The 26,536-nt window shown below is 41.7% G+C and overlaps 1 protein-coding gene across 15 annotated transcripts in view; it reads right to left on the bottom strand.

Moving 5' to 3' along the window:
• Positions 1–26,536, bottom strand: part of TJP1 (tight junction protein 1) — a 313,552-nt gene that overhangs the window by 83,363 nt on the left and 203,653 nt on the right. For 13 of the 15 annotated variants that reach the window (XM_061595852.1, XM_061595845.1, XM_061595846.1 and 10 more), the window contains one exon: positions 1,704–1,760. In XM_061595852.1, coding sequence (XP_061451836.1) covers positions 1,704–1,760 — 57 coding nt within the window. Of the gene's footprint in view, positions 1–1,703; positions 1,761–9,267; positions 9,460–26,536 lie in introns of all 15 variants that reach the window. The other 2 variants (XM_061595853.1, XM_061595856.1) reach the window with 2 other exon arrangements.

Here is a 26,536-nt window from a genome sequence, read left to right as displayed (position 1 = left end):
CATCTTTTACATCCTTTGCTAAACCAGTTAAATTTTGAGATGAACTGCTTAACATTTAACAGCCCAGGCTGAGCTCTTGTGCTAAAAGCCAAATTCTGCAATTTTTTTCCATGGCATTCTGCAATATGCGTAAAATTAGGCAAGTCTGCATGAGTGTTTTTTTTGTTTAATCTGTTAGAACACCAGCGCCTGGAGATCTTATTCTGCCACCCTTCTGGCTTTCACCAGGCATTGTTCACACACTCAAGCATTTTGGGATGCCCTTCCATTAGAAATATCACTGTCCCCCTCTTCACCAGCCCTTCTTCGTCAGGTAATACTTTTCTGTTCCATCCGGCAATTGGGGAGAGTTGAGCCGAGAATGATTTTTGTTAGTCGTGAGCCTGAGTTGGAAGGTATATGGTTTTTATGGTTGGCGATATTAATATACATGGTGTGTTGCTAGCAAGTAAAAATTTTATTTTGGTCTCAGACCAGTACCAGCGCTGTGTTACTGTATTTATAACTTGCTAATCATCACTCTGGGATCCCACAAGATGAAGGGGAGTTTAGAAATATAATGAACTAATTTATCTTTGCAGTCATAATGGATAGAAACATCTATTGTGTCTGGTTAGGTGCTTTGGGCATTATACATGTAAAGGTGGAGCATAAATGTAACTAAATAAAATGCAAAAACACACCGCTCCTTCTTGGTATCCCAAGCTTAGGACACCATCTTGCCTACAAAATAGGCCTTCAACAAGGAAACGTACATCTCCTTGAGGTTTTTGCCCCTGGACCAGCATTGCTTGGTCTTGCAGTTTAAGGGAAGGAGGCTGGTGATTGACACCTGCTACTTCCCTCTCATTTAACATGGGAAGCATGGAGCTGTGGTTTGCCCTACTACTCGACTATCTTCCTCCAGCCATTTTGGATTTCTTGGCCACTGGTGACTTCCTTGGGATGAAATGCCATTGCCCCATCTCTATTTAAATATTTGGCTTCCTGCTCCTTTTATCCATGCTCAGAATGCCTGTTCTGGACCACTCCCAAGATGGCCTCTGTCTTGTTTTCTTTTTATTATAAAGTTGGGGTTTCTCTTGGGTCTCAAGACATTAAATTCTTCTTAACGCTGAAAATAATAAATGTTAAAACTCTCATTAAGAACGAAATCATTATAAAACTCAGTATTATGTGCACTTATGCTTTCCAGATATTTCTGCAGAATACAGGCATAAGAAGCAGCCTTATACAGAGTTGACAATTGGTCTACCTAGCTCAGTATAATTTATGATGATTGGAAGCCACTTTCTGGGGTTTTAGGCACTGCCCTTTTCCAGACCTAGTTGGAGATGCTGGACCTTCTACATGCAAACAATATGCTCTACTTTTGGATATGCAAAGGATATCCTCATATTTGGATAGGTGAAGTTAAGGTGGTGAAATCCATAACCATCTTGTCCAGACAAAGTTTACTTTTTTATTTTTATTTTTTTAAAGAGACAAGCTAGCAATTGCTAACCCTGGGCATAGAAAGGTGGTCAAAAGAGTATAAATAAACCATTATAAGCAGTTTACAATCACACTAATTTCAAACAAAGGAATACAACACAACCAGTTTCCTCTCTTTTTCCTTCCGGACATCTGGATTTTTGCTATTGTTTTCCAGAGCTGACAGTATCCTGAATTATGGGCACATATCTATAATTGTAGAAACTTACCCTGTGAAGTGTCACTGTGTGCTGTTCCCATATAGCTGTTTCTTCCATTGTTGTGCTCTGATTAAAAGGGAAGGAAAAAAGAAATCAAAATTACTTTCTTGTTGTTGCTAATGAATTTTCATCCAAGTATAACCAAACTCTTGCAAGATGTAGTCAGAAATGACTTTAGTCAAATATTTCCTTCTTGTTTGCTTATCAGCTAACCTGAAGAAAATTTCTGGAGAAGTTTGCACACTATTTTGTGATATTTTGGTTGCACTAACAAAGGCACTGCACTAACAAGGACTTTAAAAAGGTACAGATTTTTGAAAAGGGTTCGGGCCTTGATAACAGTTAAATAAAACCGAAACAGATTGCACAAAAGTTCCTTGGTGGAGCTTCCTGTGCTTAACTGTTCTAAATGGATAGATGCCAACCATGTTCACCTCTTCCTAATCCATTTTCAGCATGAATAAAAAATAACTACAAAGTTATTTTGTAACTCAGTCTTAGTTTTCATTTTTTAAAAAAACTTATAAAGTCTTACAGTACAATAATACCTCAATTAACAAAGAAGATGGGTTCCTGGACATTAACAGAAACTCTGGTACCAGAGGTAGGAATAACATGGTAAGAATAGGGATAGGTTCTTACACCTGCTCATAGATGGTGTGGGCAGCTACAACAAGGCTTTAAAGGGTACCTACCCACCCAGCATCCACCCACTCCCACTCCTTCCCCCTCTCTGAATCTTATTGGATCCTTCCCTCCCCAGCCTTAGCAGAAAGACAACAGATCTCTTTAATGCAAAGCAAACACATAGCTTGGTCAGTTTCACCCTAGCAAAGCAAAGGCACAGGCTTGAAAGTTTTTCCATAGAAAGGTTGGTCCGTTTCACTTTTTAAAAAGCCTTCCTTAAAAAAGGAGCTTCTTCCTGAAGGATTCCTTAACTGAGGTATTATTGTACAGCAAACCCATATGTTCCATCCTCTTTAAAAATAGTTACTGATAACAGTCAACAATTCATAGCTAGGGAATAATAATAATAATAATAAACTTTAATTTATAGGCCGCCTATCTAGCCAATGGCCACTCTAGGCGGCGTGTCCAGTCCCCATTCTATTCTAGCCCTTCTGGGTTTTTTCTTTAGCATACCCACTATTTCCTGACATGTAATATGTTTCCCGTAGTGGCAAATAATAGCAGATCACATTATTCTACCCTAATTTTAATTGGGTTTAAAGCACATTTGTTTATTTGTTTGTTTTTTTATTTATTTAATTTTATATCCCGCCTTTCCTCCCAGCAGGAGCCCACATTTAACTGAAATGTGGCTATCACAAACCATGTAAAGAAAAACTGTGTCATTCAAGTGCTCCTAATGAAATCTTTGGCATATCATACCAACCATCCAAAGAGATAAACATGCAATGCCCACATTCTCCTGGATTGTTTCAGTAAGAATTTAAGCACGGATGATATTAGGATTACTGTTTTAAGAAAGCCCCTTGAGCTCCGACCATCCTCACCCCAGGACAGCAGAAAAACAAGCCAAAGAGATAAATTTGCAAGCAAGCAAACTGAAACAATCTAGCTCCCCCCCCCGCACCAACCATAATTAAAATTCTAAAAAAGTAAAACTTTACAAGGTATCAAAGAGTAGCTGAAAGTACTCTCAACACAAGCTGCAGAGTGTATGAAACTTTTAAGAGCTGATCAACATACAAAATGTTTGTTATGGGATCAACATTCTCTCCAATTCAGTGAACATCACAAATGAACGAACCTGGTCTATGCCTGACACTCAGACACAGTTACTTGTCATTTAAGCTTCTTGGGTCCCCCCTACCCCCCCAACTACAAAAATATCTTAGTGCTTTGTTGGGGAAAATGTTTTTTGGCTCACTTTTTATGCTAGATATGGATTATGACATGTTGAGCTACTGTACTATACAGGAAGGTCACGTTTAACTGACTCTGCAGTTCAGTGTACGCTAATCTTCTCTCACGTGGATGCCAGCATTGCAGAACAAAATGGGTTTCTATGTCACACAGCAAAATCAAAAAGTATAGATGGGAGCACATTATAAAAACTGGATAAAAAAGGGACAGAAGAGAAAAGATGTTTAAAAAAACTCTCAACCTGTCGCCTATGCCTCTTGAAGTGACATTTTATTTAGAAAGGACAAAGCCCCTAAGAGTTACAGTATTAAGCTAAATGGGTTAAAAAAAATACCCAGAGAGATAGAGAACCTCATTGGAACAACTCAAAAACTTTCAGTAGGTACCTTTCTTACACAAAACCCCAAAACAGGCCACTTTGTGACAAGAAGAAAAGAGAGTCAGTTGAAAGGGTCAGCCACAAAGCCTTGTTAAAGCCAAAGTAAAATCTTGAATGGAATGACTGAAGGGAATGAATAGGCATGACCATTTGGGACACTGCAGTTCTTTTGCAGAGCAGGCATCTGAGGTAGGTGCACCTGGGCACCTGACAAGGCCCACATTCCAGTGCAAGGGGATGGGCCACAGCTCAGTGGTAGAGCATCTGCTTTGCATGCAGAAGGTCCAAGGTTCAAACGCCAACAGCAGCTCCAGGAAGGGCTGGAGGAGATGCCTGCCTGAAACCCTGGAGAGCTGCTGCCAGTCAGTGCAGACAATACTGAGCTACACAATTCCCTTGTAAGTGTATATAAATACTCCGGGGGAAAAATAAGTATATCCAAATCAAAATATTTCTTTTGACATTTTAATCGTTTACCTGGTGTGAAGCTATTTGACTTTTCAGAACAAATATTTGGTTGTTCATCCCTTGACCCATAGCCAATGTAAGGTAGCACCATTCACCAACACTCAAGTAGGTCTTGGAACAAACTCAGGACAGAATACTAAGCCAATTAATTCCCCATCTTTCCACTAGAAAGACTGACTATGTTTCCTCTCCATCTTTGGGTGCCCTCATTCTGCCAGTTTAAAAAACTTTACCCTTGGCAAAAACAAGCCGCAACCTAAATACTAAGCCACCATTCACAATTTTAAAAAATCCTAGCCTAAGTTATCCCAGTTCTGTCTGGACACAGCCACGAACTGATGCAGCTGTTTTGTTAATAAGTTTCTCCCAGAACCTCAGGTTAGAAGGGACTGTCTGTGCATGCCATAATCATAGCATACAGAGAGAAAGAAGAACAGTCAAATCCCTAGAAAAATAGTTGAAAACTGAAAACAAACTACATTCTGTTCTTACTGGGCTGTGTTCCCACAATCTGATATATTACATAATGTTTTTTAAATGAAGTACTGCTTTTCCAGAACTCTGTTTAAATATTTACTATTGGGGAGGGGGGAGCAGCAAGCATCCACCTTTGTTCCTAAATACAAGAATTCACTAATAGGCAAAAAACCTTGCAGTTTAAGAACAGATATTCCTATCAAACTTTAAAAAGCTGGGGAATTGGGCAGCTATAGTGAATGCACCAGGGGAGCAGGAGACCTGGCCTCCTTTCTGAGATATTGGACTGCCCTACAAATTTGTCAAAAGGCAAACACCATTTGGGTTGGTCTTTCACAGTCCAATCCACTTCCTGTGTAGCTTGGAAGAATTTGGTAACGTGTGCCTCTGAGCATATAGTGAGTCGTGGCAACACATGCAATCAGCCCAAAGAACAGAAACAAGACGTGCTGTGCTGATCTTGTTTTAGCAAGGAGGAAGCAACAATATTAAGATACAGTTGATATAGTTCAGATAGTCACTTTAAATGTTTGATTTACTTTGCAATTTTAGTGAAGTTGCCTATAGTAAATCATTTTTGTTTGCTTCTGTTTCTGTGAATATGTGAAGCACAGCAGGAGGAAATTGGAAGGGGAAGGGGGAAGGAGAGAGGAGAAGGGAGGGTGGGTTTGATCATTTGCATACTTTTTTAGTTCAATGGGATTTATTTCTGTGCAATCATGTTTAGGATAGGTGAAACTGACCATGGGGAGGGAGGGGAGGAGATTGAGTGGGTGGTCACTGGGCAGAGGGGAAGCCCCTTTCCTTTCTAAAAGGAAAACATTGTGAACAGTATCATTGTTTTTCAGGGTTTCCTACACCTTTTTATTCTACAGCAGGCACATGTAGCTTCTCACCCAGATATAAACCAAAGCTGTCCCTAGCCGCATTCACACCAGCAGGGCTGTGGAGTCAGAGTCATGGAGTCGGAGTCAGGAGCAATTCTGGGTGGAGTCGGAGTCCCAGGGATTGGGCTCATGGGAGTTGTAGTTCAAAAAAGTAACGTTTCCAAGCTCTGGATTCACGTGGTGGTGATGAAGTGCCTTGTGCTACCATTTTACTACAGTAAATTTGTTATTACTAGTTAATATACATTTGCCATTTATGAAGGAGTCAGAGTCAGAGAGTAGAAAAACAGAGTCAAAGGTCTGGCGTACCGACTCCACAGCCCTGCACACCAGGCCTTTATTTAACTTTAGACAGTCATGGCTTCTCCCAAAAAATCCTGGGAAGTGTAGTTAGTGAAGGGTGCTGAGATGCCCTGTTCCTGCCACAGAGCTTCAGAGTGGCTGACTTAAACCACTCTGGTCACTGGAGCTCTGTCAGAGGAATAGAAGTCTCCTCTCAGCACCCTTCACAAATGCCACTTCCCAGGATTCTTTGGGGGAAGCCATGACTGTCTAAAGTGAAATAAAGGTCTAGTTGTGGCCCCCTGATTAGGCAAACCAAGAAGCTGTGAGTCTGGCTTTTAGAACAATGACAGCTGGTTCTTACTGAGCATGCCCAATGTTATCATTGAGTTGCATGTAAAATGTCTTAAATTAATTAGAAATCAGCCAGGCATTTTTTTTCACTTTTAAACTGCAGAAGATGAAGGTCAGAGTATGGGGCAAGGTCAGTAATAGGATTACAGGTAGTCTGTGAACATGGCTGATTTTTAATGAATTTCAACGAATTATGAGAACTCTGACAGAAAAAAAGTCCAAAAGGGGTCTGGGTCCCCCCCCCTTTTTTTTTTACAGTTTGAACTCTCGATTCTCTGACTGTTTTGTGTATCGCCATGAAAATTTACAGGATTGGTAAGCAAGCTTTCTGAGTTCAGGACTGTAAGTTTTGTAAGGTTTTCTTTTGAAATGAGCTTATGGGAAGCATCAGAATAGCATGGGGGTATTTTCAATTTAACATTGCGGAATGCAAAAAATCCACGTTGGCTATATAATACAACTGATTTTTATTTGAAATAGTTAAGCAGCGTCACTATAATACTCCAGAGTACAATTTTTGCACTGCTACCATTCCTGGCAGTCACCTATAAACCGTTCTCAAAGCTAAAGGTTTTGTTACAATGTTGCCTATTCCTTTACAGCCAAAAGCATCAAGAGAAAGATCAACAGAAGTGACTTGCCTTCCTCACAAGCTACTGATTTCCTCCCAGCTGAGTTCCCTTATCTGAGTTAACAAAATGGTCCATGAAGAAAACACACACTGCTGTGGACTTGGAGAAATAGTCCTGGAAACAATCAGCTGGCTTACTGGGCCCTTATGTGAGAGAAAACCAGTATTTTTTTTCTTTTTTCCTGTGCCAGACTTCCCCCCCCAATCCCAGCCCCAAACCAAAGAAAGGCCGAAGTTTTAAAAACCTTTCCACTTGTAAAGTCATAACAAATGTCAGACTCAAAGCAGCACATATTTAAAATGAAAGAGAAAATGCTGATTGGACCGAAATTTAGACTAAACAGTTTTATTATTTGCAATGTTTGCACTAAGGTAGAGGTCCAGAACCTAGGATTTCGCTGGTTAATTCAAAATGGTATGTAAGATTTAGCCTTATCTTCATCTCTGCAGTTTTCCTTCTGCCTATTCTCACTGCCAGAATTCCTTCCCTCCAAACTTGTCCTTTAACCCTTAGTTGTTAAACTGGCCCCTGTTCTAATCTCCTTTCCTGAAGACACACCTCCGGCTTCCCTTGGCCTTTGTTTTTCTCAGGCCCCTTGCTTCATGCAACTTCCATCTATCCCCTTACCTAAACAGGATGTGAACAGACCAGCCAAAAGCAAGCAGAGACCCATCAGAATCGGATAACCAAGGGCTACCCTAAAGTCCAGGAATGTGGAATGTAGGTGCACCACACTCTGAAAACAAGCCAGACACTCAAGTAAGATCAAGTTAGGTAAAGAAGTGACTATCAGTCCTTAGTGATGGATCTTTCCCCCACTGCAAGTGCAAGTGCAACTCTTGAGCACTTGATAGCATCTAACATCTAGTAATGTTGCAAGTAGCATGCTAACTATTTCGGCAAAACTACTGATAGCAGGGCATCATCTGAATAGTCATTATGTGACTTTCATTTGGAAACACACAATCCGGAAGTCTTATTTATGCAAGTTACACAATGCATCCTACTTTATATGCACAGCTTCTATATTACTCTGTCTTTGACCTTATTGAGCATGTCAAGCTGAAACAGGACAGTGCACACTTGCAAAAATCCTTAATGAGTTAGAAAAAAAGGAAACAGCAGCCTCCTTTTCAAGTCTGTCCCTTACAAGTGCCAAATCTGTTCTGTTTTCCACTTAAAATTTTGGTACTTTTTCACCAATAGGACCCTCCCCTTTTCATGCAATTGGTCATGCGTTTGTGTACTCAGTGTACAAAGTGTACTCAGAACAGATGCGCGCACATGAGGAAGCACAACAGCAAAGACAAAACATTTCTCATCTGTCAGATTTGTACAACTTTGTCATTTGCATCTAGGATGTCTGAACAGCAGCAACAGAGTGTTTGAAGAATGCAGCATATACAGGAGGCTAGTAAACATTTCTGCAGGCTAGTAAACTTTGTGGGCTTATTTATAAAGTTCCACTTGAAGAGAAACGGGGGGGGGATATTTCCTTCGTGTCCTGATTGTGGGCTTCCTGGAGACACCTGATTTGCCTCTGTGGGAAGCAAGATCCTACTAGACTCTGTATCCGTGCAGAGTTGGGAGGGACCTAGAAAAACATCTCCAACTCCCCTGCCAATGTAGGAAATCCACTGCTACAGCATTCCTGATAGGTGGCGGGCATCCAGCCTCTGCTTAAAAACTTCTAATAAAGGAGAGTCCATCACTTTCTGAGGCTTTAAAGGACCACGTGCCATCAGGAAATTCTTCCTAATAGTTAGGGTTAGGGTTTGAACCCATTGGTTCAGCTCCCACACTCTGGAGCAATAGGAAACAAATTTGTTCCATCATCTATGTGACACGCCTTCTAATATTTGAAGATGGCCATCATATTGCCTCTTTCAGCTGGAGTACGGGAGTCTTATCGCCCAGAGGAGGAGGAGATCAGCTGGAGCACTCTACAGCTGATCTTCCCCTCCTCCGGCAAGATCAGCTGGAGCGCAGGGGACACTATTTAATCTTGGTGAGATGGGTTGTTGTTAGAACAATATTATTAATTTAATTTGATTTATTACCCTTCACCCTAAAGTCCCGGCAGGTCAAAACAATTTAAAGCACAACATTAAGCACAGTTTAAGACCAATTACAATTACAAGAATAGGGTGGGTCCTAAAACTATACATCTCAGTTGTCAAAGGCCGAGTTAGGGTTATACCAACCATACAATGAAAACTGTATAGTGAAGGTGCCTCATCATCATCATCATATCATCATATCATCATCTCCATCATCATCATCATCATCTCCATCTCCATCATCTCCATCTCCATCATCTCCATCTCCATCATCTCCATCTCCATCACCACCATCTCCATCACCACCATCTCCATCACCACCATCTCCATCTTCTCCTTCAACAACAACAACAACAACAACAACAAGATAATGACTTTGATCACTCACTCTTCACCCTGAGCTCCTACGGTAGGTTACAACAGTTTAAAATACATCATTAAACACAACTTACAGTCACAAATTGTACCTCTGCAGGGAGGTTCCACAAAGAGAATGCCCAATCCCAGGTCACCACCCCCCTCCCCGAGCTTTGAGGATAGTGGAACTATTCCAGCTTTCCCCAGGCTGGAAGCCTCCAAATGCTGCTAGACTATAGCTCCCATCAGCCCCAGCCACCATGGCCAATGGTCTGGGATGATGGGAGCTATGGTCCAAACCACAGGAGGGCACTACATTGAGGAAGACTGGGTTAGTCTATGGGAAGCAGAGGTTTGGACCACAGAATCTTCTGGTCCCTTAAGCTACACAATCTCAATTTCAGTAGGATGCCCAATTCCTTTAGCTGCAGCCACACTATTGGGGGGGGGGGTTAACCACTTCTACAGTTGTCCTTATGCTGACCTTCACTTTCCTTCCACCTTAGTCGGAAACCCGACAAAAGCATTCCCAGAGCTGGAATTTGAACAAAACACGATAGTGGGAGACATACTGCTAGCATAAGCTGGGTTCATATGAATCATAGAGGTAACTCAGGAGACTGCTCCACCCACAGTTCATGCTCAGGAGCATTTCCCCCATATTTTTACCATAAGATGGGTCATTTAATCTCCCAGAGCACTCTCTCCCCAATGCAGAACAAATGAGGGGAAACACAATAAAGAGAAGAGCCTTGGGAGGGATAGAATACACCTGACAGAGTGGGCAAAGCATTCCCATTAACAGCTGAGAAGTGTGAGTGCATGATCTTGCTTGAAGAGGAGCCCATTCTGCTATACTCTCACTTTACAACTCGAATCAGTAAGGAACACAGGAAGCTGCTTTATACTGAGTCAGACTACTGGTCCATCAGTATTGTGTACTCTGACTGGCAGCAGCTTTCCAGGGTTTCAAGCCAGGAGTCTCTCCCAGCCCTACTTAGAGATGCCAGGGATTGAACCTGGGACCTCCTGCATGCAAGGCAGATGCTCTACCATTGAGCTATGGCCTTTTCCCTAAGACCAGGAGTAAGGCAAACTTTAGGTTTGGTAGCAGTACTATCGTCTGTACAAGAACCCCCAAGGCTGCGGCCAGGGGTAATAGTGACTTCAGGGCAAAGGCAGATCCAAAATGGTGGCTCAGGGAGTGGCGCTAATGATGTACTCTACTCCATAGGCCATACATTGAGATAATCAGCATACATCTGAGTTATTGTAGACCAGGGACTCTAATTTCAGTACCAGAAATGATCACTCAGCCACACAAATATACTCTTAGTTCCTCCCCCACCCCCGTATTCTTCATTTTAGCAACCTAATTTTGGAGGGGCTGTTATAGTTATTGCTATCGTTAAAACTGGGAGACAAAAACCCTTGCAGACCTATGGAACAATCTCCCAGAAATCAAGTACATCCTGATCAATCTCCCCTCCATCAAGTTAGACCATAAACATTCAATCATCCTTTATTTCACCAAATGAAAGTTTTAATACGAGTTCTTGTTTGCTCACGAGACTGTTAGCACATTACATTTGTCAGAAATGAGTCTGGCTTTTAAGTGATTAAAGATCAGTTTGAAAAGAGACTGGCATACTTCAGAACTGTTTTGGTGCAGTGTCAAAACAATATTGTATGGACCATAAGAGCAGGCTGGCAGCCTACTGGACCATCAATTAAAGTTGTGATTCACCTAGAGAAGCTACAAACTGATGTCTTTTTTTAAAAAGACATTTCAACCTCCTCCTCCAAAGATTCAACGCACTACAAGAACAGAAGTACTCATATTTTCATGGAAACCCACAAATACTCCAAAAATGTCAACATCGTGCTTTAACACATTAACCCACCCCTGCTTAGATAACACTGGAAGGCAGATAACACTGTAACTGTTATCAGAAGATAATACAACATAGCAAACAGAACGAAAGGCACGAAGGTCTTTTAAGTTTCTTTAGAACTCTTTGACATTTTGAAAGCCAGAAAGGAGAGGGTCTTTGGAGCAGATCAGCCTCCCTTCGCTTTTCTGGATGAAATTGGCACGCTGGTAATAGTTACTAACATTCTTTTTATAGTAATACCACCCCATCATCAAGCACTAACCACAAAATTCCACACACAAAAAAGCAGTTGAAAAAGGCTTTATCCATTTTAAAATGGACAAGTATTACCTTAGGAATCCAGCAGTACATTCTCCATTAAGATTTCGCCATGTTGATCATCACCACTTTGGAATGCACATCCCACTAAGTTAGAAAGTTATCACACCATAAATATAAGCTGTTCCACTCCTTTTGATTGAAATACATGCATTGCTTTTTCCGATAGTATGCATTTTTAAGAAGTTAGGCAGCATGCTTTGAAATTCAGTTCCCTAATAAAGGGTTTGAAGAGTTCAACAAACCCTGTAGGCTACAACTTAGTGATGTAGGTTTTCTGTAATCTGAAAGAAAAACCACTACTTGCAGTTTTAATGATACCTTGAATTGCTCAGACTGTGAAGCCACAATAACCTAAATTACAGCCTGACGTATTTCATTTGCAAACAGAAAAAAAGTTCAAATTCAGAACATGGCTAACTCGCTCCTTACCCCACGCCACTCCATTCATTTTATTGGTTTTTTAAACCCTATTTATGGAAACTGACTATCCTTAATCTTTTGTGAATGCTGCTGTATAACTCATTAAAAAACTCTTATAAAACTAGTCAGCAAAATCTTTTTAAAAGCTCAAAAGTTTAAAACAAACTGGGCAAGTGAATTTAATTCCAAAACCCACAATTTATTGCAGTAATAAACATTTGTTTTATGAAAGTCATCTTCTTGAAATGTTTTTCCTCTTGTAATGAACAGACTAAAATTAGATTCCATGTAGCAGACAGGGATCTTGTCCAGCCTTTCAACCAGAGATTTAATATTTCCATAAATTTTGGAGAAGCCATAAGAAAAGCCTATTTTCCCCCAGGGGAAAATGGAAATTATGGGGAAAACTTGCATCCAAACTAGCACTAAATCTTTCGCTCCATTAGCACAAGGATTTACACTTATGCAATGACACTTCCCCTATGCATCCCTAAATCTGTTTTGGGCTTCCCCCAACCCTGTGGAGTAGATTTGGGGAGGGTGCAGAGTGCACACAGGGGGGAGAGGGGGGAGTTCTGTTGCACAAGTGTAAATCCTTGTGCTAATGCAAAGGCAGCACTTAATAAAACAGGCAAGTTATCAAACCTAAAGTAATTTTATCACTTTAGGCTGCAATCCAATACACACTTAATCTGAAGTAAGTCCCACTGAACTCAATGGAGCTTACTTCTGAACAGACATGTATTGGATTGCAGCCATAAACACCACAAAATGTTTCACTAACAACAATTTAGAGCCTATCCATTTATGAGGTTTGCAGAGCATTCCTATAACTAACTCATACTGTTTAGTGGAGTCTGCTCCCAGGTAAGCATGCATAGGTCTGCAACCTCGAAAGTATAAATGCCTAAAATTTATGTAGCAAAGTATTTGTGTGAACACGAAGGAAGAATTGAAAAGATAAACCACAAGAAAGGGGCCAGGTCAAAGAGACAACAGAGGCTGGATACTTGCTTATAGGATCATCAAACTAGATCATATGCCATGGAAGAAGTCAAGTAGAAATTTACAAGGGGAAAAAGGCCCTGTATGCTACTCTCATGAAGACGACAGCATCCTATGGGTGAAGAAATGCTTATTGGATAAGAGCATTGTCCAGTATACACACTATGTTCCTGTCTATACTGGACAATGGACTATACATTCACCCTGTCTTCATACTACACCTTTTGAACCAAGTCTTGCCTTTACAAAGCATTAACTCATTACTAAACACAGCATATTTCAAAGGAATCTCTAGATCAGTGCTTCCCAAACTTTTATCCCTACAGACTTAAAGGGTTTTAAGGGTTTTGAGGGTTTTGGCAGACCATTTAATGATTTTTCTGCCTGTTGCAGCAAATGTACTGTGTTGTGCTATATGCTGTATGATCTTTAATTGTACTTTTACATATATGCTTTGGACCACCTAAATGAAGCTCATGGACCACAGTTTGGGAAACCCTGCTCTAGACCATCCTCCTCAACAAGAACTTTGTTTTGTCTTTGTACATGAAATCCAAACGAAATTACAGACATGTCTATTAGGGGGAAAACTGCTAGTTTTATTTTCCAAATGGCTTGCAACAAGGCCCACCAGAGCATTTATTTATTTATTTATTTATTTTATTACATTTTTAGACCGCCCTATAGCAATAAGCTCCCAGGGCGGTGTACAGCATAATAAAACAGGTTAAAATACAAGTGGATGTAGATACACAATAAAACATAATTAAAAATTTTCAATTTTAAATTCAAATTTTAAAATTTTTAAAATGCCTGGGCGAAGAGGTAGGTCTTTACCTGGCGCCGAAAAGATAACAAAGAAGGCGCCAGGCGTATCTCATCAGGGAGGGCGTTCCATAGTTCGGGGGCCACCACTGAGAAGGCCCTAGCTCTAGTTATCGTTCTCCGTGCCTCCCTATGCGTTGGGACACGGAGAAGGGCCTTCGACGTCGAGCGCAGCGACCGGGTAGGTACACAGCGGGAGAGGCGTTCCGCCAGGTATTGCGGTCCGATGCCATTAAGGGCTTTATAGGTAAGAACCAACACTTTGAATCTGGTGAGCATCCTCACAAACAAGCAGCAGAGCCTCCAACAAAACACTGACGCATGGAGTGTTCATGTCCAAGATTCCTGCCAGCCATGTCCAGCATGCTCCATTACACAGATCAAGTCGACCAGCATTCTGTGGTCACTGAGCATACTCAGTCCTCATTGGGCTATTTTGAGTTCCCCCTTTGGAAGGGTGAGAGTTAACAAAGGCATGTTTATATATTTTTTCTACAAACCTTGGGATTTCTCAAGCCTGTTGATACTTCCTCTCATGCACATGAGTGGTCCTGTTTTTCTTACATAATGTCACTCACAGCCTGAATATCTAAAACAGAGGAAATATGGACCCTCACCAACTTCTCCCTGCAAGCATTAATCAGGTACGGCAAAACAGTTCCAAACCAAGTGCATTTTGTCTATATGAGGTTCTTCCATTTGATTCAGAAAATTGGGGAAGTGCCACATCTCAGTGTCAGAGCATCTGCTTTGCATGCAGAAGATCCCAGGTTCAATCCCTGGCATCTCCAGGTAGGGCTGGGAGAGACTCCCTGATTGAAACTCTTGCATGAGTGCCAGCTCCAGACACTCTTGGATGAGACCGATTATCTGGATCCATTGCAGTCGAGTTTCAGGCCTGGTTTTGGCATGGAAACAGCCTTGGTCGCCCTGTATAATGACCTCTGTCGGCAAAAAGACAGGGGGAGTGCGACTCTGTTGATTCTCCTTGATCTCTCAGTGGCTTACGATACCATTGACCATGGTATCCTTCTGAGAAGACTGGCTGAGTTGGGAGTGGGAGGGACTGCATGGCGGTGGTTGCACTCCTACTTGGCAGGTCGGCTCCAGAAGGTGGTGCTTAGTGAACACTGCTCGGCACACTGGACTCTCCAGTATGGGGTTCCGCAGGGGTCAGTTCAACATCTACATGGAACCATTGGGTGTGGTCATCTGGAGCTTTGGAGTGCGCTGCCATCAGTATGCTGATGACACGCAGCTCTATTTCTCCTTTTCATCTTCTTCAGATGAGGCTGTCAATGTGCTGAACCGGTGCCTGGCTGCGACAATGGACTGGATGAGGGCTAATAAACTGAGGCTCAATCCAGACAAGACTGAGATGCTGCTAGTGGATGGTTCTTCTGACCAGATGGTGGATGTCCAACCTGTCCTGGATGGGGTTGCACTCCCCTTGAAGGAGCAAGTTCATAGCTTGGGGGTTCTCCTAGAACCATCTCTGTCGTTTGAGGCTCAGGTAGCCTCGGTGGCACGGAGTACCTTCTACCAACTTTGGTTGGTGGCCCAACTACGTCCCCATCTGGCTTCAGTTGTCCATGCTCTGGTAACCTCAAAGTTAAATTGCTACAATGCGCTCTACGTGGGGCTGCCTTTGAAGATGGTTTGGAAGCTGCAGCTTGTGCAAAATGCAGCAGCCCGATTGGTAACAGGGACCAGATGGTTCGAACACATAAAACTGATTCTAGCGTGCTTGCATTGGCTGCCTGTATGTTTCCGAGCTCGATTCAGGTGCTGGTTTTAACCTATAAAACCTTACATAGCTTAGGACCACAATACCTTGATGGACCACCTCACCCAACATGAACCCACTGGTACACTATGCTCAGCATCTAAGGCCCTCCTCCGGGTGCCTACTCCAAGGGAAGCTCGGAGGATGGCAAACAAGGGAGAGGGCCTTCTCAGTGGTGGCCCCCAAATTATGGAATGATCTTTCTGATGAGGTGCGCCTGGCGCCAACAGAGTTATCTTTTCGGCGCCAGGTCAAGTCTTTCCTCTTCTCCCAGGAATTTTAACATGTGTTTTTAAATTGTTTTTTGTGTTTTAAATTTGTATATTTGTTTTTATTGTTTTTAATTGCTGTAAACCGCCCAGAGAGCTTCAGCTATGGGGCGGTATATAATTGTAATAAATAAATAAATAAACTCTAGAGAGTCACTGCCAGTGAGTGTAGACAGTACTGAGCTAGATGGACCAATGATCTGACACAGTATAAGGTAGATTACTATGTACTGCATTTATCAAATACATAAATAAGAATTTAGAAAAATATCAATTAGTTCTACCTGTGACTTGAAGCATTTGAAGCCATTTCATTCAAGAAACATGCATGATGAACTTGGTTTCAATTTCTCAGCTTTGTCAAGGTATCAGTAAAATAGCTTTTGATATTATTGGCATTGATTTCCACAGTACTTTTAATTTGCAATGTTGTTTTTGCAAACTTCACTATGGGTGCTTCTGGACTGTTGCTATCTTCTGGTGGGATTCAATCACATACTGATAAATTCAGACTGCTCAGTTAAAGATCATTTGAAGCTCTGGTGCAACAAACCCACTTCTGCCCCCAAAATCAGACTTTTGTGATAAGAAAAGTGATCAGAAGATGCATGGAAAGTGTGGAATAACATAATTTGCTTGATGCAACGTCGTCTAACCTCCCCACAAACAAATCAGGATGAATGCTCAATAATGAGTAAACTGGAAGTGACCCATGTTTACTTTCAGAACATCTCAGCAAGGTATCACAGCTTGCAGTTCCATAGCTGAGGAATAGAAAATAGTTTCACTATCACAAAAAAAGCACTCTGGGAAAAGCATGAAACTTGCAAGCAGTCACACATAAAACCCATACATAGAAGGACGTTCCATTTCATGCTTTGTCCTTCAAAAAACTTATAATGAAATATCACATGTCATGAAATTGGGGGGTGTGCACATTTAGAACATATTTTGAACTGCATGTTTGTATTCAACTGCATTGTTTATTAAAGTGTTTGTTTTTGCATTACTAATATGTTACTGCATTTTTGCTATGGCTATATTGCTAGACATTTTATGTGTTATTTTCAAATGTTTTTTGTTATTGTTGTGAATGAGTTCAACCTTGTTACTGGAAAAGCAGCATACAGTAATACCTCAGTTAACAAAGTAGATGCTTTCCTGGACATTACACCTCTTTAACAGAAACTCTGGTACCAGAGATAGGATTAATATGCAAAGAATAGGGATAAGTTCCTACAACTGCTCACAGATAGTGGAGGCAGCTTCAACAGGGGCTTTAAAGGGTGCCTATCTGGCACACACATCCTCCCCCTTCTGTCCTTCTCTGACTGGATCCTTCCCTCCCCAGCCCTGGGAGAAAGCAAGAGATAGAAAGCAAGAGATCTCTTTAATGCAAAGCAAACAGACAGGCTTGTCAGTTTCACCTTAAAGGAAAGGCACAGGCTTGAAAGTTTATCCATTGCAAGGCAAAAACACAGGATGGTCAGTTTCACCGTAAAGCAAAGGCACAGGCTTGACAGTTTATCCATAGCAAATCAAAGCTGATTAGTTTCACCTTAAAGAAAACTTCCTTAAAAAGGAGCTTAGTTCCTGGAGGATTACTTAACTGAGGAATTACTGTACAAGTATTAAATCAAATCAACCAACTTCACCCTTGCATCCATGTGTCTGTATATGTGTAAGTAAGAAATCAAATATAATACAGTTCAGCGTCATTTTCGGGACCAGCCCATGCCAAGTTTGATCATGGATGCAACATCCTGGGATGAGGACTCCACTGCTAGACCCAGCATGTATTGGGATAAAAGGGAATAAAACATTACATATGAAATTCACACAACAGCATGATTCACACATAATGTCAAACCACTGTCTGGCATTACATGAGCAAACATTGGGTCCATACATTCCTTCTATCTCCTACACCACGAGTAGGGAGCTTGTGCCCCTTACAATATTATTAGACTCCCCTACCATCAACTCCAAACAATATGGCCAACAATCAGGGATAATAGGATTTGGGAATTCAACCACATGTTCTCTACTGCTGCCCTACATGCACCAAAATTCCCTCCCTGGTTCTAGTTTGTCCTTACATCAGAATTACCAAACTATGGTTTGTGCTTGTGCTAGAATTCTGATCCTATGGTCTGACAGACATCAACTTGGGCCTGTATCCAATGTTAGTCTTATTCAGAGTGGACCCAATGATATTAACAGAGATGAGTGGGTCTATTCCGAGTAGAACTTTCAAGTCCACCTTGGGCCACAGAGTTTGGGTACTGTTCCATAGAAAGCCCCAATAGGCATTTCACAACCTTTGTTATTTATGTCCTCAAAATTACTGAAACAAATGAAGTACAATCCTGAATTACTTTTATAAAAGAAGCCAAAAATAAACATCATCCACACTCTCATATATGATAATTAGGATTGCCAACCAACCAAAGGTTTGTGTCACCCAACCCTCATTCCTTTCAGTGAGATTTAGGCAAGACAAATTCCTGGTGGTTTGAGCCTAGAGTATTTTTTGTGATTTCACAACAAATGGGATTCTCTCTGTGGAAACAATCCAGAGCTTGTTTAAAAAAAAAACTGCTTAATTAATTAGCTAGCAGGCTGGAATGGGTTCATTTTAACTTTCGGAAGCCATCTTAATCAAGTTAAGTAAAAAACTGTAATTCATTATGCTAGCATTAAAGTACTAAAGACCATAGCCAGGAGCTTCCAAGTTACCACTGATTCTGTCTAATCATCCTCTTCTCCTTTCCTCTGGTGGGCTGGGGAGAAAAAATATGCCTGTTTTGCAAAAACTACATTAAGCAACATCTGTGTGCCAAACATTTCCATTTTAACAACACTGAATCTTTTACAATACCCATTTACTAAACATGGAGAAACTGGTATTTCCTGGTTTCCTATGAAATTGTTGCTTCTCTAATTTGACCCTGTGTACAAAACACTCACACATGCTCTTTCCCCATGGTCACATAGGCTTCCCTCCAATGTTTATTTTTATTTATTTATTTATTAAATTTATTAGTCGCCCATCTGGCTGGTTGTCCAGCCACTCTGGGCAATGTACAAAATAAAAACATACAAATACATTAAAACATTAACAATCTCAACAACAATAATAAAACCCAGCCCACCCCAAAAGCCTGCCTGAAAAGCCAGGTCTTCAAGGCCCGGCGGAAGCTCATCATAGAGGGGGCATGGCGGAGATCATTTGGGAGGGAATTCCACAAAGTGGGGGCCACAATTGAAAAAGCCCTCTCCCTAGTCCTCACCAGTCTAGCTGTTTTAACTGGTGGGATAGAGAGAAGGCCTTTTGAGGCTGATCTTGTTGGGCGGCATCGCTGCTGATGCTGGAGGCGCTCCTTCAGATAGACCGGGCCAAAACCGTATAGGGTTTTAAAGGTCAGAACCAACACCTTGAATTGGGCCCGGAAAACAACCTTCTTGCATGCATCCTTCTTGCATGCATATTTCAGCTGTTGTCATAATAGGCATTTTGTCTTAATATAAAATCAGCAAATTGCATATTGTAGTGTTGATGAGGAAAGCAAGCACATGAAATGAATATTATGGCGCTTTACGTCAACAAAAGGGTTTATATCCAGTGTTAGCCTCACTCAGAGTAGACCCACTGAAATTAAAGGACACAACAAAAATGCCCATTAAATCTGATGGGTCAACTCTGAGTAAAATTAGTTGGCTATCACCCAACTTCATAAGCATGCAGCCTGATGCAATCTACACAATCCACTTGTGGAAATGCGTTCCCTACACAGATCACTTATACTGTGTGGGAAAGATTACATACTACTTATTTTCTGAATCCTGGTAAGTCATAATAATTAGTACTTTACTGACACTGTGTACATAGAGATACTCACACATTTCGTAGCTGTGTGATTGCCTTTCTAAAAAGTAAATAGTAGTAGGAGGGGGTGATAAGCAATCTGGATTGGGACCTTGGCATTCAACCCTTTCTCCCTTCTTTAGTTCCAGGCTGGATCAGGGGTCTCACATGCCAACTAGCACTGGAAGAAAACCCTCCAGTTCACAATCAGTATTGGTTTTGATTCCAATGCAAAACAGGAGATGCTCCCCACAAATCCAAGTTGAGACTACAGGGAAGACCAAAGATTTATTTTTATTTATTTATTCACTGCATTTATATCCCACCTTTTTTCAAAGGGTCTCAAGGTGATACATATACCCTGCATTAACATATGCAATGGGTCCGGACTGAGTATGTAAACTGAAAATGTACTTAAAGTGAAGCACTAAGATGACGCTGCTGCCGCAAGGCACGAGACACGTGGAACGCAAGTTCGGGCTATACTTAAGTGTCTGTCAGTGTCTGTAAGTGCATATGTAAACAAGGGAATGGTGGAGAATGGAGTATGTCTGTACTCGTGAGTGTCCGTAAAGTGAAGGTACGTATAGCGGGGTATTCCTGTATGTCTTCCCCTCTCACAACCACCCAGTGAGGTAAGTCAGGCTGAGGGACTGTGACTGGCCCAAGGTCACCCACTGAGCTTCATGGCTGTGCGGGGATTTGAACCCTGGTCTCTCAGGCCATAGTCTAGTACACTAACCACTTCTCCACTCTGGCTCTGCTAAAGCCCCTCCCCCTGCCTCTACAGCAGGGTCCAAATCTAGATTGCCTCCCACACCTGCCATTACTTGCCAAAACCATTTCCACTGTTGCTAATTGCATGAATGGCTTCGCATGTAGTTTGGCCCACACTATGGCCCCCTGCAAAAGCCCTGCAAGGTAAGAATTAAGCCATCCTGTGTTGAAGTACTGGGCAGATTCTGCCCCCATCACTAGGTTCCCCCAAGCACAGTGCTTTAAAATCTTCCCCACCAGAATGAACTGAGAATGTAAACAGTTATCTATCAACACAGCTCTACTCCTTCATGGAAATAGCCCAGTTCTGTTTCTTCAGTAACACTAGCACAGGAGTGGAGAACCTCAAGTGAAGATCAAAAAAAAAAAGTGGAGGAATGCTGCTTGTATATTTGAAATATTAAAAGGTACATTTTGGCAAGCACATGAAGAGGCAACAATTTCTGACAGAGACACACACACACACACACGGCTTCGCAAAGGTGCTCATAAGGGAGAAGTGCCAAGCTGTTCCACCAATCCTATAAGCAGTAACTCTTGTTCTATAATACTGTTCTTGGGGTATTTTTTGCTTCCTCTTGGGCCTCTATCTTCAAAAAAAGAAAGTGAGCTAATGTGGTTATTTGGGGGGAAATCAGCATTTCCAAGCTATTGTTTTTAAACAAAGCAGTATTATGAAAAAGGTGAAAGTATGTTTTTAGTTCTGTGCAAAAGAAACTTAAAGAGGGATTTAAGAGCAATTAGAATCCAGCTGAAATTGTTCCCTATTATAAACTAATCTTCTGGGAGGGGGGGGGCAAGGGCTGGATACCAGCCTCTCTGTATATCACCCAAGACACAGCTGCTTTTGTGCATAATATGCAACTCAGCCATCAAAACACACCTACAAAAGCACTTACATTTGTTTTACTAATAACTAGGAATTTCTACAATATGGTTTAAGAAAGGACTTCTCAAAAGTTTTCTATTTTTATAAATTTTTACCCTCACCTTTCAAAATTATATATATATTTGTAAGCATCAAGCTACAGTTTGCTTGGCCACAGACAGGTAACGCTGTGAACTACAGTGTGACTACCCTAAGGAGCCGTGATGTGGCCTCGCACAAGATGGGGCAGGCCTCAATGATTGTAACACCAGGCCTCCAAGCACAAATAGGGCAGGGTGAAGGGAAGCCGCCTCCCCCATCAGGGAACCTCCATAGCCTCCACACCAATTATGGCATCTGGACAAAGTGCCTCACCGATGGACGAAGCAGGGCGAGCAGAGAGTAAGGACCGAGCCGCACTCAGCTCAAGCAGGCCGGTTCATGGGAGGCCTTGGCACTGTTACTGCGAGGACTTCCTTTCCTCCAGGCTGTGTCGTGGTGCTGGGACTGAGCCTGGGGCACCCATGCAGCCCTCCCCCCAAAGGTAAGCTTCACTGGCTCATCAAAGGAGGGGATAAGGGAGGGGGCAGGGGATGGCACAGGCAAACACTCGCGACGGGCCAGGGCAGCTCCACAGCAACTGTCCTGCTCTGTTGCGCCACCACTGCCTGCCTCACCAGCAACACTGTTTCAGGCTTAGCAGCGGAGGACGAGGAAGGAAGCGGCAGCAGGATGGTTGAGGAGGAGCTGCCCTGGCCTGCCTGAGTTTTTCCTGTGACTTGCCTGGACCTTCTTACTCCATCTTCCTGCCTCACTTCCCTCCTCCTGGCTGGAGAAGGTCTAACCCTAGTTTTATGTGCGCAAGAGAAGTCACAGCAAGGATCTTTCCCATGCACCTGAACCCAGTATTAAGCCGATAAGGGGTGGGACAGCAATCCTGTTTAGCGCTGGGAGGGAGGGAGGGAGGCTTACTTAGTCAGGTCTCAACCCTCCTATCAATCATGTGACATCACACTTGTGTCATGTGATTGACATTTGGGTTCCCCCACCCACCTGTCAAAGTTCCACCACAAGATAGGAGACAAGAAGTTTCCTCACCGCTAGTTTTATGAGTTAGTGGGAGGGGGTTGGCAAGGTTTAAGGGTAGAAGGATTGGTGAGGAGTGGGTGTGGTAGGGTAAGGTTGTAAGCAGGGCTGGTGAGCTACGCAAGCAGGAGCAGAGCCCCTAGGCTGTGGAACTCCCTTCCGAGCAAGGTGCAATTAGATCCCTCCTTGCCATCCTTCCGGTGATAAGTAAAGACTGTTTTATTTCAACGGGCATTTGGGATAGAGACCGACCAGGATTAAGTGTCATAGGATTGGTGACTATATTATATGATTTTATTATTTTAAATATTTTAATATTTTATTATTTTAAATTGTCCGCTGTTTTTAACGTATGTTTTATGGTTTTAATCTTTTCTTATAGTTTAATTCTTTTTTAATTGTATACTATATTGTATTAGATAGCCGCTCTGAGTCCTATTGGAAAAAGGGCGGGGTAGAAATAAAGTTTATTATTATTATTATTATTATTGTGTCTCTGTGTGTGTTATACATAAACACATGCACAATGCATACATACAAAATTCCAAATGATTAAAACATTAAAATAACATAAATCAGTTAACAATGAGGCCATTTATATATCCCTGGGGAGACGAGTCCAAAGATTCAGGGCCACTGCAGAAAATCATCTGTCCCCAGTAACAACCACCCAGATAGTTCTCACTGGGAAGATTTATATGAGTGCAGGAAGTCCTTTCAATAGCCTGGCCCCAAACCATTTAGGGCTTCAAAGGCAATATAACTGGAACAGAATAGATGTGATGCGATCCAAACACCTAGCTTTCAGTAGCATTCTACCTGCTGCAATTTAGAGTTTCCAAACAACCTTTAAAGGCACACCCCACATAGTGCATTAGAGTAATCTAAGCTGGACTTAAGCGTGTGACACTTTTACACAATGATTATGTAAAGGATTGCATGCATCCATGTTTCTTGTTATTTCACAGATCACCTAGGACAGATTCCAAATAAATCAGTTCAAAAAAATGAAGAACGTAATTCAAGCACCACAGAAAAACAAGTTGGTTTTGCTGTTGTTTATATGGAATGAGAGAATGGATGCAGCACCTTAACAATAGGATGCTGCATACACCCTGAAGATTGATCGTGACCTTTTGTGTATTCTCAGTGCATACCTGCAACTGTGTAATGTGGCTGGCAATGTCGGGCAGAATGTTTTCTGCAGAATTTTTTTTGTTTCATAAGTTTGTTAGTAACAACAAATGGATGTCAACTGCAAATAAATTTTGAAAGCCAGTGGGGTATAGTGGTTAGACTGGAACCTGGGACCAAGGTTTACATTCCCGCTCAGCCATGAAGCTCACTGGGTGACCCTGGCCCAGTCACTGCCTTCTCAGCCTGACCTACCTCACAGGGTCATTTTGAGAATAAAATTGGGAGGGGGTGAACCATGTCTGCACACCACCTTGGGTTCCTTAGAGGAAACGGTGGTATATAAATATATAAAATAAATGAATGTTATAAGGCAGTTTCAATGTTTAGCTTTGTTTACTATATAAAAGTAATAAACATGCTAAATTAGATCACTTTCTAGAGCACCAGAAAATTTTCCCAGTGCAAGCTGAAATTCTTCTGATGCAAATTATCCTAATTTCTATAGGAAAATATTCTGGGAAACTCACTGAATGTAAACCATTGTACAAAGAGTCACATCCATTGCCCTGTCTACCTTTGGCTCTGGCCCTGACCACTGTCATGTCTGGCCTCATATGCCTTTGGCATGCCTCCCCAAAAGTCTACCCACAAGGGAATGAGGCTTTTAGGTTAAGCCAAAGTTCCACACCCCTGCTGAACACTTTTCAAAAACTGTAAAACTCTTCCGGATAGTATATGTAAGCAGATATGGGGCAACAAAGAACTATGTGGCTATTTTGACTATTCTTTCTTGTTTAACTATTGGTTTGAACTTGGGAAGGGGTAGAAATTTTTTTACTATAGATTTCCTACTCAACTGAAGCTGAGACAGTTATCTATTAACAGGGATCCCAAAGAATTCAGTGCTGTAACTGTTCTGGTCCCTCTACCTCCACAACCAGCATAAAAAGAACAGCAGCTATTTTCGCTCAACTTGCCTTGCAAGTTCCTCCTTGCTCTAAATTTTAATCTTCCAAAAACTGGACTCAGAAAAAGCAATTTGTGTTCAATGCTATATTTCACCTTAGTATACTACAGTTGTTGTTATGTGCCTTCAAGTCGATTAGAACTTATGGCGACCCTATGAATCAACGACCTCCAATAGGGTTTGTTATAAACCACCCTGTTCAGATCTTGGAAGTTCAGGTCTGTGGCTTCCTTTACAGAATCAATCCATCTCTTGTTTGATCTTCCTCTTTTTCTACTCCCTTCTGTTTTTCCCAGCATTATATTATTTTCTAGTGAATCATGTCTTCTCATGATGTGTCCAAAGTATGATAACCTCAGTTTCATCATTTTCGCTTCTAATGATAATTCTGGTTTAATTTGTTCTAACACCCAATTATTTGTCTTTTTCACAATCCACGGTATGTGCAAAGCTCTCCTCCAACACCACATTTCAAACGAGTTGATTTTTCTCTTACCGGCTTTTTTCACTGTCCAACTTTCACATCCATACACAGAGATCAGGAATACCGTGGTCTGAATGATCCTGACTTTAGTGTTCAGTGATACATCTTTGCATTTGATTGCAAGTACAGTAGGTTGTTTTTTAAAAAAGAATTACCCCAAGTAATATCAGCACAGAAGATTGCATTTCATGTCTAAATTGATCCTTAAGGTCTATGAAACTTACACTGAGAGACAAATTCACACTCCTGCACACAGGAAGAATCTCATGTTGCTATACACAAATGACTTGCTCTCTCTGTTGCCATGGAAGCATCAGCAGTCGCCATTAATCCCTTCTTCCAAAATTAACTCAAGAATTTGGTTTTTTTTCTTATTTGAGAAGCAGTAGACAATCTCAATGAGCTTTTTGACTGCGTTCACTCGGCCTTTTATTGCACCTGCTGCAGCACACATTCCTTCCCTCAGAAGATTAAGTCTGCATGCCAGCACACTGTCATTCCATGGGGCTGAGCCGAGCAGCAAAACCCATTTTAAATCCATCTGCCTCTTAGCCCAGGAAGCTCATTACTAGCTTCAGACACAAAAACAGTAGCACAAGGGGCAGGGAGAGTTTCCAGTATTTCCTCTGATGCTGGTTCTGTTTGTTCCACAAAAGACTGCAAATAATACTGAATACATCATGTAAAAAAACCCAAACACAAATAGACCCAACATTTTAAAAACAAAATTCATGCTAGCCACATGTTTTACCATAATAATAGTAATAATAATAGCTACCTGACCCTCACCCTGAGGTCCCAGGGTTACAACAATGTAAAATACTTCCTTAAAAATAGTTTAAAACCAACAATAAAAAATATAAATCCCATGTGTCAAAGGCCAGGATAAAGCAGTGTGTGTCTCAGGTTGGAAGCTATATAAGCATGTAGAGCGGTCCAGTGCAGACACAACTTCTGACTCCATACAAAGCACTGCTTACAAATCTGGAGACAACTCTGGGAGCATATACTCCTTCGCCTTCTCCTACATCTGCAGCACAAACTCACCCTTCCCTTCACTTGCTTGCCTTAGCAGTACAATCCTGCACCTGCCTATTCAGCAGTAATCCACAGAATGTAAGAGCAGACAGGTTGGATCAGACCAAGGACCCATCTGGTCCAATATCCGGCTTCCCACAGTGGCCAATCAGATGCTGATGAATAACCCAAAAGCAGCACATGAGCACAATAGCACTGTCCTGCTTTGTGATTTCCCCACCAACCCACCCAGCAATGGAATACTGTCTGTGATCCTTGAGGTACAGCATATAGCCATCAAGACCAGTAGCCGCTGATAGCCTTGTTCTCC

This window comes from Rhineura floridana, chromosome 14 (genome assembly GCF_030035675.1).
Source record: "Rhineura floridana isolate rRhiFlo1 chromosome 14, rRhiFlo1.hap2, whole genome shotgun sequence".
NCBI lineage: Eukaryota > Metazoa > Chordata > Lepidosauria > Squamata > Rhineuridae > Rhineura > Rhineura floridana.
This window is presented reverse-complemented; position numbering and strand designations above follow the sequence as displayed.